Source organism: Salvelinus fontinalis, chromosome 26 (assembly GCF_029448725.1).
Source record: "Salvelinus fontinalis isolate EN_2023a chromosome 26, ASM2944872v1, whole genome shotgun sequence".
Taxonomy (NCBI): domain Eukaryota; kingdom Metazoa; phylum Chordata; class Actinopteri; order Salmoniformes; family Salmonidae; genus Salvelinus; species Salvelinus fontinalis.
The window spans coordinates 25,942,635-25,960,671 of record NC_074690.1 but is presented as its reverse complement, the minus strand read 5'-3'; the positions used below and the strand labels follow the sequence as shown (position 1 = coordinate 25,960,671).

General features: G+C 40.4%; 1 protein-coding gene across 3 annotated transcripts in view; it reads left to right on the top strand.

Moving 5' to 3' along the window:
• Positions 1 to 18,037, top strand: part of brinp2 (bone morphogenetic protein/retinoic acid inducible neural-specific 2) — a 134,362-nt gene that overhangs the window by 45,923 nt on the left and 70,402 nt on the right. For all 3 annotated transcript variants that reach the window (XM_055883268.1, XM_055883269.1, XM_055883267.1), the window contains one exon: positions 6,561 to 6,888. In XM_055883268.1, the coding sequence (XP_055739243.1) occupies positions 6,611 to 6,888 (278 nt within the window). In that variant the 5' untranslated portion in view covers positions 6,561 to 6,610. The remainder of the gene's footprint in view (positions 1 to 6,560; positions 6,889 to 18,037) is intronic.

Below are 18,037 nucleotides of genomic sequence, written 5' to 3'. Positions count from 1 at the left end.
TGACTTCATCACTACTTGTATTTGTGAGAGGTATTGACATGTTGAAAGCACAGAGCTGTCTTTTTAAACGACTAGCACACAGCTCAGACACCCATGCATACTCCATGAGACATGCCATCAGAGGTCTCTTTACAGTCCAGAACAGACTATGGGAGGAGCACAGTATTACCTAGATTCATAACTATATGAAACTCTATTCCACATCAGGTAACTGATGCAAACAGTAGAATCAGATTTAAAAAACGTATAAAAATACACCTTATGGAACAGCGTGGACTGTGAAGCAACACAAACATAGGCACAGACACATGCATACACACACGTACACATGGATTTTGTGCTGTAGATATGTGGTAGTGGAGTAGAGGCCTGAGGCCACACACTTAGTGTGTTGTGAAAGCTGTTATGAATGTATTATTTTTTTAATTGTATAAAACATATATATAATTTATAACTTAATTTTGCCAGACCCCAGCAAGAGGGGATCCATAACAAATACAAAAAATATATAAATCAGCTTCAAAAGCAACCAAAATTATATTACTTTATAACAATCCACCCCTCACAGTGAAAAGTTGGGAATATTAGCCAGAAATCTTTATATGATAGAGTAACTCTAATATACTTTTACTTCTTGCTCTAGATTGCTTCAGGATTTAAATATCAGTAAAATTATCTGGTATTGATGAGCAGTGGGCACTGATTCATGGTCATGGATTTATTGAAAAGAGGAACGTCTCTGCATTTCTGCATTCTCTCCAGCGCAAGGACCACAAGCCACACACACACACACACACACACACACACACACACACACACACACACACACACACACACACACACACACACACACACACACACACACACACACACACACACACACACAAAGAAGTCAATACTTGCTAGCCTTAAGGCACATTTTTGTGTGTACTTTCTGCTTTTGTGTTACATTTTAACCTTTAGAGTCAACCTTTTAAATCTCCCCTATGTTCTCATACAGAATCAACAAGACTGGAGTGTAAAGTAAAGTAAAGTAAAGTTTTAAAGGAGATGCGTAATATAAATCAAACTGTTCTGCTAGGTTTCTCCTTTGCAGAACAAGGGACTGGTACTGTGCCATCTCTCACATGAATCAAATAGAATTGATGTGCCCTAAAAGGTAGTTGAAATACACATGAAGCAGATACATTATATAAAACGATCTGAATATTTAATGAAAATATCAACAGAGAAGCACAAGAGCTCCTTGTGGCTTTTCTTGAAAATAAGGTCTCATCAACCCTTTCAAAGCCAGCCATCAACCCATGGCTCATGGCTTTTCTGAAATGGATTCAGCATAAGCACAATTGACACCCACATCAGTGTCTTTCTAAATCAAGATGATATTGGCCTTGATTAGCTATTACCACTGAAATAAATTACCTTGACAATGCACATCACATGTATAGATGACAGACAATATGGTTTGTTACATGTTTTCAAAATACTGATGAGACCAGGTTGTCAATTGCATTATGAAAATGGGAAATTTTACACATTGTGAAATTGTGAAATGCATTACGATTGAATTTAGCTTTTGATTGATGTTTTGCTGTTTAAAAAAAATATTAAAACATGTATCCCACCTTTGGATATTTCCTTCAATACTTCAGTACATACTGTATGTAATTACAGTTTACAGAGGCGATTCAAACTGAGGCCCTGCTGTGCTCTCAATTACCAAATGTGTGTGTAAGGTTCTTGGCAGGAATTCTACAACCTCCAATGTCACTGTGGACCTATTGGGGGATTAGTCAACAAACTAATAAAGAGTTGTTGCAATATGCAGATGGACTTTTTATGGAGACAGTGTTACCCATAGTAAGCAGCTTGGGTAATTATCTGGGCTATGTATTTTCAGAGTGATGTATAGGCAATTACACTATACGTGGCTTTGTGTTTATGGAGAAACGACGGCAGGTGAAGGAGAAGCAATAACACATCATTGATCCTTTAGTACTCTGGGATTTTCTTAAAATCAAACAGCTGGAAAATATGAAACCTCCTAAAGACAGATTGGTGTTTCTTAATTATCAAGTGCTATAGAAATTTTGCGGGTACTGATGGTCCTAATTGCCCATATGGTTGTTTGCTTAACTTTGGCTCCGTCGGAGACCCCGATGTAGATCTAACATTGATATTTAGCTTGACTCCTCTCTGGCTAGCTTTTAAGTCTTATCTCTGGAGACCATCTGCCCTGTGTAATGCTGACTGTACTCTTTATTAATGTGCAGTTAATAGGTAAGCACCTGCTTTCCTGTTTGAAATATGTGTGGCATCTCACTTTTAAGTGCCCTGAACAATGAGGTGTGGCTGAGAATCAGATTATTTTTACATTAATGCTTTTTCACGCCCTCCTAATTGTTTTAGCTGATTAACTTGGCATGCTTACGGTTTTTAATTAAGGCTCTTTTTCATTTTCAAGATTATGGCTTTTATTTATTTATTTACCTTACATCTTGCAAGACAGTTACCTAGGGGCAAACTTTTATTGGAAGGATGAGATTTGAATCATCTTCATGGTTAGAAAGAAACTGATCATAAATTATTATCATATTGAAGTTACTGAACAAGATGATCGACCTTTAATCAAATCAAATCAATCTTTATTCATCAAGCACATTTCAGGCATGGAGACACCTGAAACCCCACCTCTTCAAGGAATACCTAGGATAGGATAAAGCAATCCTTCTGCCCCCCCCCCCCCCCTTAAAAGATTTAGATGCACTATTGTAAAGTGGCTGTTCCACTGGATGTCATAAGGTGAATGCACCAATTTGTAAGTCGCTCTGGATAAGAGCGTCTGCTAAATGACTTAAATGTAAATGTAAATGTGAAATGCCTGAAAAGCAATGTGCTTTATAGGAAAACAACTAATAAAAAACATAAAAAATAAAAGATGAAATATTAACTACACAATAAATATAAGATAAAAAAAACTAAAGAATGACACAAACAGAACAACATCCAACCAGCAACTCTAATATAAAAAAACAAACATCCCACAGCTTGATGCAGGGAATGTTTTTTTGGCAATGGTAGATTTTTATTTTTGAGGAAAAGAAAACATGTGGATCTCAGGGACCTGGTCTGCCTTTAATTATCTTTGAATGAGTGGGATACCTTAAACACATACAGTTTAGCTTTTGGGTTGGAATCACGATGCTATCGGTGCGGTGCAGCTCGGCTCATAAGGACACTAATCTTGCGGAACCAATATATATAACAGCTGTTTGGCTTACCATAGCGTAGGAGGTGTACTCCTCATAATTGCTCTCATCCTTTCATCAAACCACGCTTAAACAAATTGCTAGGCTGGAACTGATGGAAAGTTCTGCCTTGGCTGACAGTTTTCATAATAGAGTCATAGTACAAACCCATCAACCTGGTACTATGCATTCACTGTGTTGCATAAAGCAATCCACCCTCAGCATGCAGCGATACAGAAATATTGTGGGACAGCTGGTGGGGTTGCTGAGTAGTTAAAACACTGAGTATGAGTACCTGAGTTCAAGAGGACATCTGGCCTTCTGGTAATGGGACTACACCTGCTCTGCTGGGCCTGGCCATGACGCAGGTGTCTGCCTACACTCACAAACAAACCTTATTAAGTCAGACCCAATAAGGACTCACAGCTGCTCTCATTGCCATGCACACATTACTGGGTAGATCTTACAGGTATAGCATATACAATGTGCTCATTAAGCCACTGACCTGCCTGATACTGTGCCTTATGATATCCAGTATAAAGCAGGGAAGAAACAAACCATTTTTAGGCTTTCTCCTAATGTATGGTCATTGACGATGTGCAGGTGTGTGTGTCTGAGTGTGGGTGCACGCGTAGGTGAGTGTGTGCGCGTGTGGTATTTAGGGGTGTTGGCCACTGTGAACATTAACCACCTGCAAAACTTGGTGAATGCTACAAATGTGAATGGCACAAAAGGTGCCCAGTTCCCCAGACCATACTTGTCTGAAATGTTATTTCTAAGTGAGAGGCGGTAAAATGGTTTTCTATTCCAACCGCCCTCGTACCACCATACTGAATTCAAGACGTGTGTCTTCTCCTTGGTTTTCCTCATGGGTAGAAAGGGTAAATAGGAAGGTACCTGAATTATGCAAGATGAACATTAAATGTCAAGGCTAAATTCAGTTTTTCCTCCATTGTCTCACTGGCATTTCTAGGATGTTCAATGCATTTTGTAATTAGGAAGAACCTCAAGAGAGGAGCAATAAGCCCTGGGATGGAGATCTCAGTAAGAGGTGTTGCTTTTAGAACATAGACTCATTTGAAAGGCAAATTTCAAGCAAGATTGGAAAGTCAGCACTATACTGTTTATGAATCAGCTGTGGCTCGTTTTCCCCTCTAGCTTCATGAGATGACAACCATCACATAGGAAAGACTTTCATCGTGTGAGAAAAACTACACCGCAAGTCATATTTTATTTATGCTAAAGTAGAATTTACACTTGGATTCAGCATGATGAAATAGCATTAAAATCTCATCTCCTGTTTACAACTGCAAAGCCCAACTGTGAAAAGGAAAGTTATAATAGAGTCTTGGCTGTATGGGATACAGGCGATGCAGGAGTACAGGGAGGGATGGAGGGGGGATGGAGGGAGGGATTATACAGAATGAAAGGAAATGTGAAAGCAGCAGCAGCTGCCACACAGCTTCTCCTCTTTACTGGATCTCTCCCAAATGGCACCCTATTCCCTATATAGTGCACTACTTTCGACCAGAGCCCTATAGAGCCCTGGTCAAAAGTGCACCAAATAGAAAATATGGTACCATTTGGGACACAAAAGGGTTTATTCCCCAGTGGAGTGTGCAGTGTGCAATGAGAGAGATACTGTTTTAGACAGGCCCTATCTTGATGAGTGGGCAGGCAGATGATAGGTATTTGAATTATTAACTACTGTGATGCACAAAGGTGAAATAAAGTATTCAATATTATTTCATAGTGATTCATTCTCTACATAATGTATATTTTGTATCATCATAGCCTTTGAAATAATGTATGGAATTCAGATCATTTGGAATGCCAGGCGCTTCAAGACAGGATCACAATACATCACATTTTACAATGTACGGACAGATTTATCTTTCACATTGCAAAACAAGAGTGAGCGACTTGTAAGATGTGAGGTGTTCACTTCACAGAATAATGGTGGATGGACATGGACTAGGACGCTTATGTATATGTTAGATACAATAAATCAACAATTACTCCTGAGCAGTATTGAAGGATGCACATTATACTTACTATATGTAATTACTCTACAAAGTACTAAATTAACATTGTTAATAGAATACTGTCACTCAAGTAATTCTAACGTTACCACAAAGGTATAAGAGCAACTTTTTGTAAAGTGTTACCTTTTATACTGTCTAGTATAAAGTGGAGTTGATGATGTTCCCTTTTTCAAAGCTTGACCCTGCATACTTTCTCCAAGTTAGTTGCCTATTATAATTATTAATTACATAAATTACCTAAATAATTGCCTATTAAAACATAACATAATCCCATGGTACTCTCTGATTCAGAGGGGTTGGGTTAAATGCAGAAGACACATTTCAGTTGAAGGCATTCAGTTGTACAACTGACTGGGTATCCCCCTTTCCCTTTCCCTTTACAAGTGTAAATTAAAGAAAGGTTATTTACTGTCTAAACATGCATTTTGCTCTCTCAAATTTATTTGCATTGTGTTATTTATCAAAATAGAAGACCAACAGTATTCCCATATCACTTGTACAGTTTGTTCTAGCTTGTTCTATTCTTTGGCCTAAATGTTTGATTGTGCACTGCAGATTTAACTCTACAGTAACTTATTAATAAATAACAAAAACGTACCACCCTCTTTTTTTAAGGACGCTTCAGACATGATTGCAATTCTTATTTTATCATAACAGCTTTGGATAATTGAGTGTGTCCTTACTTTTGTCAGCCTAAACAATTCAACAACGGCAACTTAGACCAACAGTAGATCTGTACTTGGTGTAAATCTAGGTCCTCTTTTCAAGAGCAAGGTCCTTATTTTCACCTAACAATTATGTTTTCATGTGATTTTGTCCGCCCACACAAACTTGAAAGCACAACTAAAAGCATCTATCTATGAGTGGATTGCACCTAGCAGTAGGTTTTTGACCATGGTAAAGAGCGCTTCCGCAAAAAATAACACAGTGTGTATTATTGAATTGAGACCTAAAATCTGTATTTTCTTTTAATTCCTTGGTGTATAGCTTCCCAACGCTAGCTAGGCTCTTACAGTGTTGTTAGTACAGGCAAAGATTGAAAGTCTAGCCAGTTGTACTATTAAGTTTTTGTCTATGGAAAAGAAAGTTACTGCATGTGTGTTTAATTGAATTGATCCCTAAGGGAAGCGAAGGCTGTGAGGCGGATACATAAGCTAAATCAACGCAAGTGATACAAGTGTCAAGCGTAGTGTCTGTGTTTTTCTATTATTTCAAGTTGTCCTCTGAATTGAGACCTAAAACATGTTCTCTCTCTTTTCCTTCATAGGTCAGGAGGGATTAGTTGAAGAATGCTGGTCCCAGGTGCCCAACAGGAAGATGGTGATGCGTTGGCCGAGAGCCACAGCTGTTAGATGGTTGCTGTTGATGCTCGTATGGCAGTGGACAGTGCTGGGCCACCTCGGCTGGGTTCTGGCCCTGGCTGAGGGGCAGCAGAGTAACAACCCCTCGCTCACTGCTGCCAGCACAGGACACCAGAGTGGCGAACAATTGGATTGGCTGCTGTCTGAGAAGGGACCTTTCCACCGTTGTCCGGAATACACAGAGTTCAAAGAACGCTTCCAGCAAGGCTTCTCCACACGCTATAAGATCTACAGGTGAGAATCTAGAGGCAAAGTGTGTGTGTTTGAATGTTGCTGTACTGTACCAATCAAGATCCATTATGACCCTTCTATCCCATCAAATAATTTTTCAACATTTATTTTCAATATCATTAACTTTATTCTAAATGTTATACCAAATGTGATGTACTCTCTCTGATAAGCCTTCAATTTACATTTTAATTTCCTCAGCTTAGAATATATATTGTAATGAAACTGAGGCAGGGAGCAGGCCTCGAACCCTCGACCTTCTAGCCCGAAGTCCAGCGCGCTATCAACTGTGCCCCAAAAGCATGCTCGTACGACAGAGTCGAATTCCGCGCTTATAAATCCAGGGTCGTTACAATATTTTACTCTGACCCTTCCATGCATTTTATTCATGCATTTTACTTTCCTTCATCACACAGCCTCCATTACATTTTCTTTTGTTGTTGCTGCATGCTCTCCATGGTGCTACACTCACCTGAGTCAAATTATAGCTCCAGATTACTGGCAACATATTTTCTGCTGTGATGTTAATGCTACTTGAGTGTGAGCATGTTGAAGGGGTATAGGTGCATTTCTCTACTGTAAGAAAGAGATATTTGTCTCTTTAGAAACCAATTTATTCAGGAATCTGTCACAGTTTTCTTCTAATACAACTTGAAATGATAGCTTTGATTGCAGATGTTCTGAGTATAGCTAGCCATGATAGGTGTAGTTTTCTGACAGAAGTTGGATGGATCACGCTTCTCTTTCATGCTCTGGGACAGTGCTAGAAATGACTAGGACAAGGAACTGAAATGCAGAAAAATGCCTGCAGATCTGTGATGGAATCAGGCAGTTGGCACAGCCAGTACTGTTTGAAAGGTTGTCTAGCAGTGTGTGTGTGTTGTGTTTGTGTGTGTGAGAGCGCACTGTTGTCCGACCAACACCTCAGTCGTAGATGGACATAAATTAGGTTTCCCCAAAAGCCATTTGTGCTGCTAAGGCCTTTTGATATGTTAACTGATCTCATTAAAGGGCACCCAGAAGGAAAGTAGGTGTGTAAATCTGCCCATTACGAATAGGGAACACCAACTGGGTTATATAGAGGAAGGCTGATTTTATTCCCCCTCTCTGCCTGGTCACAGCTGCCCTACGGGTGGTTCACTGAAATATTTCTGCCAAGGCAAACTCAGTCATCCTTGCTGTTACTTTCTGGAGTGAAGGGACTTTGTCCTATTTGAAAGGCAAGCCTAACGTTGTTTAATCTTTCATGTTTGCCAAGTTCAAGTGTTGTGCATGGAGATTCTGTAAGTGCCATTGATATGGTAACTACACTGAACAAAAATATAAACGCAACATGTAAAGTGTTGGTCTCATGTTTCATGAGCTAAAATAAAAGATACGCACAAAAAGCTTATTTCTGTTTACATCCGTGTTAGTGAGCATTTCTCCTTTTCCAAGATAATCCACCCACCTGGTGAGGCATATCAAGAAGCTGATTAAACAACATGATCATTACACAGGTACACTTTGTGTTGGGGACAATAAAAGGCTACTCTAAAATGTGTAGTTTTGTCACACAACACAATGTCACAGATGTCTCAGGTTTTGAGGGAGCGTGTCATTGGCATGCTGACTGCAGGAAAGTCCACCAGAGCTGTTGCCAGGGAATTGAATGTTCAAATCAAATCACATGTATTTATATAGCCCTTCTTACATCAGCTGATTTCTCAAAGTGCTGTACAGAAACCCAGCCTAAAACCCCAAACAGCAAGCAATGCAGGTGTAGAAGCACGGTGGCAAGGAAAAACTCCCTAGAAAGGCCAAAAGCAAGGAAGAAACCTAGAGAGGAACCAGGCTATGAGGGGTGGCCAGTCCTCTTCTGGCTGTGCCGGGTGGAGATTATAACAGAACATGGCCAAGATGTTCAAATGTTCATAAATGACCAGCATGGTCAAATAATAATAATCACAGTAGTTGTCGAGGGTGCAACAAGTCATCACCTCAGGAGTAAATGTCAGTTGGCTTTTCATAGCCGATCATTAAGAGTATCTCTACCGCTCCTGCTGTCTCTAGAGAGTTGAAAACAGCAAGTCTGGGACAGGTAGCACGTCCGGTGAACAGGTCAGGGTTCCATAGCCGCAGGCAGAACAGTTGAAACTGGAGCAGGAGCACGGCCAGGTAGTCATGAAGCATGGTCCTAGGGCTCAGGTCCTCAGAGAGAGAGAAAGAGAAAATTAGAGAGCATACTTAAATTCCCACAGGACACCAGATAAGACAGGAGAAGTACTCCAAATATAACAAACTGACCCTAGCCCCCCGGCACATAAACTACTGCAGCATAAATACTGGAGGTTGAGAAAGGAGGGGTCAGGAGACACTGTGGCCCCATCCAATGATACCCCCGGACAGGGCCAAACAGGCAGGATATAACCCCACCCACTTTGCCAAAGCACAGCCCCCACACCACTAGAGGGATACCTTCAACCACCAACTTACCATCCTGAGACAAGGCCGAGTTTAGCCCACAAAGATCTCCGTCACGGCACAAGCCAAGGGGGGGCGCCAACCCAGACATTAAGATCACGTCAGTGACTCAACCCACTCAAGTGACGCACCCCTCCTAGGGACGGCATGGAAGAGCACCAGTAAGCCAGTGACTCAGCCCCTGTAATAGGGTTAGAGGCAGAGAATCCCAGTGGAGAGAGGGGAACCGGCCAGGCAGAGACAGCAAGGGCGGTTCGTTGCTCAAGAGCCTTTCCGTTCACCTTCACACTCCTGGGCCAGACTCCACTCAATCATCTTGTGACCGTAGCGTACGTGTAGGTATGTACGGCAGGACCAAATCGGAAAGATAGGTAGGAGCAAGCCCATGTAATGCTTTGTAGGTTAGCAGTAAAACCTTGAAATCAGCCCTTGCCTTAACAGGAACCCAGTGTAGGGAGACTAGCACTGGAGTAACATGATCAAATATTTTGGTTCTAGTCAGGATTCTAGCAGCCGTATTTAGCACTAACTGAATTTTATTTAGTGCTTTATCCGGGTAGCCAGAAAGTGGAGCATTGCAGTAGTCTAACCTAGAAGTAACAAAAGCATGGATACATTTTTCTGCATAATTTTTGGACAGGAAGTTTCTGATTTTTGCAATGTTACGTAGATGGAAAAAAACTGTCCTTGAAACAGTCTTGATATGTTCGTCAAAAGGGAGATCAGGGTCCAGAGTAACACAGAGGTCCTTCACAGTTTTATTTGAGACGACTGTACAACCATCAAGATTAATTGTCAGATTCAACAGAAGATCTCTTTGTTTCTTGGGACCTAGAACAAGCATCTGTTTTGTCCGAGTTTTAAAGTAGAAAGTTTTCAGCCATCCACTTCCTTATGTCTGAAACACAGGCTTCTAGCCAGGGCAATTTTGGGGCTTCACCATGTTTCATTGAAATGTACAGCTGTGTGTTATCTGCATAGCAGTGAAAGTTAACATTATGTTTTCGAATGACATCCCCAAGAGGTAAAATATATCGTGAAAACAATAGTGGTCCTAAAACGGAACCTTGAGGAACACCGAAATTTACAGTTGATTTGTCGGAGGACAAACCATTCACAGAGACAAACTGATATCTTTCCGACAGATAAGATCTAAACCAGGCCAGAACTTGTCTGTGTAGACGAATTTTGGTTTCCAATCTCTCCAGAAGAATGTGGTGATCGATGGTATCAAAAGCAGCACTAAGGTCTAGGAGCACGAGGACAGATGCAGAGCCTCGGTCTGACGCCATTAAAAGGTAATTTACCACCTTCACAAGTGCAGTCTTAGTGCTATGATGGGGTCTAATACCAGACTGAAGCATTTCGTATACATTGTTTGTCTTCAGGAAGGCAGTGAGTTGCTACACAACAGCGTTTTCAATTTTTTTTGAGAGGAATGGAAGATTCGATATATGCCGATAGTTTTTTATATTTTCTCGGTCAAGGTTTGGCTTTTGCAAGAGAGGCTTTATTACTGCCACTTTTAGTGGCAGTATATGACATTTTATTTGTCACATATACATGGTTAGCTTAGGTTATTGCGAGTTTAGCAAAATGCTTGCTCATTTCTCTACCATAAGCTGCCTTCAACGTTGTTTAGAGAATTTGACAGTACGTGCAACTGGTCTCACAACCGCAGACCACGTGTATGGGGTTGTGCAAACGAGCGCTTTGCTGATGTCAACATTGTAAACAGAGTGCCCCATGGTGGCAGTGTGGTTATGGTATGGGCAGGCATAAGCTACAGAAAACAAACAACTGCATTTTATCGATGGCAATTTGAGAGATACTGTGACGAGATCCTGAGGTCCATTATCGTGCCATTCATCCACCGCCATCACCTCATCTTTCAGCATGAGAATGCACAGCCCCATGTCGCAAGGATCTGTACACAATTCCTGAAACCTGAAAATGGCCCAGTTCTTCCATCGCCTGCATAGTCACCAGACATATCATGCATTGAGCATGTTTGGGATGCTCTGGATTGACGTGTACGACAGCGTGTCCCAGTTCCCGCTAATATCCTGCCACTTCGTACAGCCATTGAAGAGGAATAGAACAACACCCCACAGGCCACAATCAACAGCCTGATCAACTCTATGCGAAGGAGATGTGTCGTGCTGCATGAGGTAAATGGTGGTCACACCAGATACTAGTTTTCTGATCTACATCCCTAACTTTTTTTAAGATATCTTGTAACCAACAGAAGCATATCTGTATTCCCAGTCATGTGAAATCTATAGATTAGGGCCTAATGAATTTATTTCAATTGACTGATTTCCGTATATGAACTGTAACTCAGTAAAATCTTTCAAATTGTTGCACATTGCATTTATATTTTTGTTCAGTATACATAGCATGTATTTACTATGCCTGTGAAATGTGTAAAGATATATGTGATTTGAGTTTCGAGGAGCCCCCATGCCTATGAATAAATTGAATGTGAGGGTCACAGGGGGAAGGATGCTTAAATTCCCTGCAGAATCCAGCTATGGTGATTGTCAAACAAAGAGCTTCTGCTGCTGCTGGTGTCTTGCAAGGTTTCTCTCACAGACGAGGTTTGCAACTCAATAGATATCCCTTTGAAATAATGGTCTGATGAATAAATACAATTGTATTTCATGTGGTCTGTACATAATGAACCACTTTAAAACAAGATAGAGAAGCAGCCCTTTTTCAGCAGCTTGGGTACTGTTCTTTCATTGGCCTTCATTTGGTAGGAAATAGGAAAGAAAGGGAAGGATGTTTATAATATCCAGACAGGAAAATAGTCTCCCAGGAGGTGTTTTTGGGATGATAGATGCTTTCCCTTAAGAAACATTACTGTTGGCTCATTGTGCTTTTGGTGCCATGAGAGGTGGCAGAACTGACAGCCTATAGGGACCATACTAAGCCCATCCAGGCCCCTATGGCTCTTGTAACTGGTAACAGCTCATTCTGGAGGCAACGAGCTGTCAAGACAATAAAATAAGAAATGAGACATTGTCACAAATGATTACGTCAGGAGGTATAATGCTGGTAGAGAAATCTGAAACATTTCTGATAAAGAAGAGCATTTTCTAAATAAAGGAAAGATGATTAATGAGTGAAATGTCTGGCAACTATAGATTTTTCAGGCCCTGAAATGTGATTTGTGAGAGATTGGTGTAGGGTTCTGAGGCACTCTGGCTTTGTGTAGATGACTTGATGTAATTTCCAACACTCTACACTAACCAAAATCAAATTTCACATTATGTATTGAATTTATGTTTTGCCTTCAAGAATATGAGTTTTGCTGACTAGTATTTCTATTTTGGCATTGTGTTGTGCTGTTTCAGTTTTTGCTGAAAGCGTGATTTTGTTATTTTGTATTGGCTTAATGTTACTGTTTTTTGTAATCTTTCTTTAAAATGAATGTGTAAGGCTTTCAAAATACAATACAGCCCTTCAGTACTAAGAGTAGCTGAACTTCTTTTCAAAAGGATTCTTTCAAAAACCAGACGTCAGTTGTTCAATTTAGGTTCAGTAAAGGGACTGTTTGTTTCAGGGTGAATATAAAAACATTAACTAGAAATTAATGTGACAAACTACCTGTCTCCCATCAGGTCAGACAGGAGGGACAATTGATTACATTTCCTATTTTCTTATCAGCCATTTTCCATAATGTTAGTTATTGATGGAATTGGCTATCTCTGTATATCAAGTGTGGCTAAAACTGTTTCTAAATCTGAAGTGTGTCCATGATATGAATACATTGTCTGAGGGACAAATGTATTTGCTGTTTTTCATTTTCCAGCTTATTATTCGATTGCCTCCGGCAACACAGTTGAGAAATCTAATTACTCTGTTGAATGCTGTGAGTCCCCATGTACAATTAACAAGATTAATTTGAATTCTAATTGAGAATCAGAATGTGCTATTCAACTTGGGAAAATAGATGTTTTTAGCCATTTGTGCACTCGCACAATAAATTATCAAATTTAGTACACATTTTACAATTACTGAAAAACTAGATCTTTGAGCTCTACTTCCTTTAACAGAATAATTCTTCATTCAGCTAAACAATCTGAGAGGAAATGTTTAACTGACTCAAATTAGATGGACAGTGTTCCAAGACACACCTATTCTGCTGAGCATAAACAGTTTAGTGGAATGTGCTATGCCAGCACATGATAGGGATACACTAGGGAGACAGGGAAGAGCCACTAATTGCTGCTTGCATTTTTAGCTCTAAAGACCATGTGAATCTCAAAGAGATTTGTGCAATAAAGTATAATCCTATTGTCTAAACCTGTGCTATTTCAGTAATGTATGTTGAGAAAGTCTTTGTATTTCTGCATCAAAGAGGTTTCTGCAAGTTGCAACACCATAGTACTTTTGTCCAGACCAGACCAGCCCTGTCTCGCCCTGAAAAGTTGTGAGAATCAATATCAAAAGTGTACTTGAAAAGTCTTCCAAGAAATTGCTACAATACTTCACAAAAACACATTGAAATGATAGAACGCCTCCTCAGTTGATGAGGGCCAAATATTAATAAGCTGGAAACCCAATTTTCAGCTTCCAGAGGAAATGGGGCAGATCAACCATTCCCCTCTTGCCTCTCAAAATAGCTCACAGAAATCTAACATGGAAAGAGAGGCATTCAACACCTTGATTTGCCAGTGTGTGGCTAATATATACGGCAAGCAGCTGTTGTGATCCAGGTTAAACCCATACCTACTGTACAGTAGGTGATATTTTGCATGGCTTTAGGCTGCTTCATGCAACCATGCTTTATGAAGAAAAACATCTAAATCAACGCAGCTGTGGAATACAGCCTCATCTGCAAGAGCTGATAAATATACAGTGCAGTGAGCTCCAACAGTAAAAAATTACTTTTTGTACGTAGTCCCCCCATTTTTGGGGATCAAAAGTATTGGGACTAATTCACATATGTGTATTAAAGTAGTCCAAAGTTTAGTATTTGGTCCCAAATTCCTAGCAGGCATTGATTACATCAAGCTGGTGACTCTATAAACTTGTTGGATGCATTCGCTGTTTGTTTTGGTTGTGTTTTTGATTATTTTGTGCCCAATAGAAATGAATGGTAAATAATGTAATTATTGTCATTTTGGAGTCACTTTTATTGTAAATAAGAATATCATATTTTTTTCAGCACTTCTACATTAACCTCCCCTGTTATTGTAATGGTGAGAGGTGAGCATCTCTTGGGGGTACGATATTTATGCGCCAAACACTCTCACTTATCATTATTCACAATTCATTCAGGACTATCCGTAATCATGGTAGCATCCATGTTAATGTAGAAGTGTTTTAAAACATATTACACTGCTCAAAAAAATAAAGGGAACACTTAAACAACACAATGTAACTCCAAGTCAATCACACTTCTGTGAAATCAAACTGTCCACTTAGGAAGCAACACTGATTGACAATAAAGTTCACATGCTGTTGTGCAAATGGAATAGACAACAGGTAGAAATTATAGGCAATTAGCAAGACACCCCCAATAAAGGAGTGGTTCTGCAGGTGGTGACCACAGACCACTTCTCAGTTCCTATGCTTCCTGGCTGATGTTTTGGTCACTTTTGAATGCTGGCGGTGCTCTCACTCTAGTGGTAGCATGAGACGGAGTCTACAACCCACACAAGTGGCTCAGGTAGTGCAGCTCATCCAGGATGGCACATCAATGCGAGCTGTGGCAAGAAGGTTTGCTGTGTCTGTCAGCGTAGTGTCCAGAACATGGAGGCGCTACCAGGAGACAGGCCAGTACATCAGGAGACGTGGAGGAGGCCGTAGGAGGGCAACAACCCAGCAGCAGGACCGCTACCTCCGCCTTTGAGCAGGAGGAGCACTGCCAGAGCCCTGCAAAATGACCTCCAGCAGGCCACAAATGTGCATGTGTCTGCTCAAACGGTCAGAAACAGACTCCATGAGGGTGGTATGAGGGCCCGACGTCCACAGGTGGGGGTTGTGCTTACAGCCCAACACCGTGCAGGACGTTTGGCATTTGCCAGAGAACACCAAGATTGGCAAATTCGCCACTGGCGCCCTGTGCTCTTCACAGATGAAAGCAGGTTCACACTGAGAACATGTGACAGACGTGACAGAGTCTGGAGACGCCGTGGAGAATGTTCTGCTGCCTGCAACATCCTCCAGCATGACCGGTTTGGTGGTGGGTCAGTCATGGTGTGGGGTGGCATTTCTTTGGGGGGCCGCACAGCCCTCCATGTGCTCGCCAGAGGTAGTCTGACTGCCATTAGGTACCGAGATGAGATCCTCAGACCCCTTGTGAGACCATATGCTGGTGCGGTTGGCCCTGGGTTCCTCCTAATGCAAGACAATGCTAGAGCTCATGTGGCTGGAGTGTGTCAGCAGTTCCTGCAAGAGGAAGGCATTAATGCTATGGACTGGCCCGCCCGTTCCCCAGACCTGAATCCAATTGAACACATCTGGGACATCATGTCTCGCTCCATCCACCAACGCCACTTGTTTTAAGGACATTACATCAAAGTTGTATCAGCCTGTAGTGTGGTTTTCCACTTTAATTTTGAGTGCGACTCCAAATCCAGACCTCCATGGGTTGATAAATTTGATTTCCATTGATAATTTTTGTGTGATTTTGTTGTCAGCACATTCAACTATGTAAAGAAAAAAGTATTTAGTAAGAATATTTCATTCATTCAGATCTAGGATGTGTTATTTTAGTGTTCCCTTTATTTTTTTGAGCAGTGTATATTCTTATTTAAAATAAAATCAACTAAAAAATACATTATTTACCATTAATTTCTATTGGGCACAAAATACACTGAAACACAACCAAAATAAACAGCAAATGCCTCCTACAAGTCTGTAGAGTCACAAGCTTGATGTAATCATTGCGTGCAAGGAATATGGGACCAAATACTACACTTTGACTACTTTAATACATATATAAGTGATTTGTCCCAATACTTTTGGTCCCCTAAAATGGGGGAACTGTTTACAATAAGTGATTTAATTTCTAAACGGTTCACCCGATATGAATGACAAAACCTCAAATTAAAGCTGACAGTCTGCACTTTAACCTCATTGTACAATTTCAAATCCAAAGTGCTGGAGTACAGAGCCAAAACAACAAAAACGTATCACTGTCCCAATACTTTTGGAGGTCACTGTAGATATAGACAATGTAATGAACTCATTAAACATGTTGTAACTGAAACTAACTTAAGGGTAACACTCATAGAAATAGAATGAATCATTCTAATTTTATGGTAACACGTTTCCCGATCATGCACTGTAGAAGTAGAAGCCTTGGGAAAGTTCTCCTTGTGTCAAAGCGCTGACTCATAGAGGAAGGTAGTGGAACGTTAACCTTTTACTGCAGTGGGCTGAATCAGGGTCACACAGTGTTTATTGGTAGTCTTAAACAAATCTACTTTGAACCAAAAGGATACACCTCACAAACATGGTTACTGGCTTTAAAAAAAGAAGACACCTGTACCATGTCAGACATAGAGTTGAAATGTATTCCATTTGGAGTTTGCATCCCAATTGTACACTCTATATACATCACAGAAGACTGAAATATAACAAAACCATTTCACACAGAAACACCAGATTTTGGGACAATTTAAAAATATATATTTTTTATGAATTATGAAATCATGAAAAATATTAATATCATTCCACCCATGAGGCCACTAGAGAGCGATGTGGTCATTTGACTGCAGGAAAGGGCTACAACAGTGCTAAAATCCAGGTGCTTGTAAAGGCTGTCAATGTCGTTCTCCTCCTCAGACGAGGAGGAGCATGGATCGGACCAAGATGCGGATTGGTAATTGTACATGTTTAATGTAAAACACAAGAAAACACTACAAAATACAAAACAACAAACGTGACTAACCTCAACTGTCCTGTGAGGACACAGGAACAAACACCCACAAAACACCAGTGAAACCCTGGCTGCCTTTGTATGACTCTCAATTAGAGACAAACAATACACACCTGTCTCTAATTGAGAATCATACCAGGCCGAACACAAAACCCCACATAGAAATACAAAACATAGACAAACCCACCCAACTCACGCCCTGACCAACTAAAATGAATACAAAACAAAGGAAAACAGGTCAGGAACGTGACAGTGCTCTTATCAAATAGGGAATGTTGTATTCGCTTAGGTAGAGAGTTTGAGCTTAAACAATTCCCTGCAAGCCTGCCGGGCTGCGGGTGCAATCATCTTGTGCTAAAGCCCCGTAATTTAGAGCATCTATCATCATTAACAGCACTGGAATGGTCAGCCAACGCTTTTACATGTAACTTTTAGAAATCATCATGAAAGAAAAGTAATGCTCCATTCACAACCTCTGTCATCAATCATTTTTCACTCAAGACAACATCATCCAAAGCTAGTACACAGCATCTGATGGTCTTTACACATTATAGGCAAAGATAATGTGATGTAACATTTGAGGTTTATTTTGGATATTTGGATTATCCTCATCAACACTGGTTTGCTAATACTTCGTAGCCTTTAAAAGTCTTCCAAAGACCGGTGTCGTCTTCATGTTTCTGTACACTACTCAACATTATTACCGAAATTAGTGCAATCAGAAAGTATTCAGACCCATTGACTTCTTTTACATGTTGTTAAGTTACATTTTATTCTAAAATGGATGAAATAATT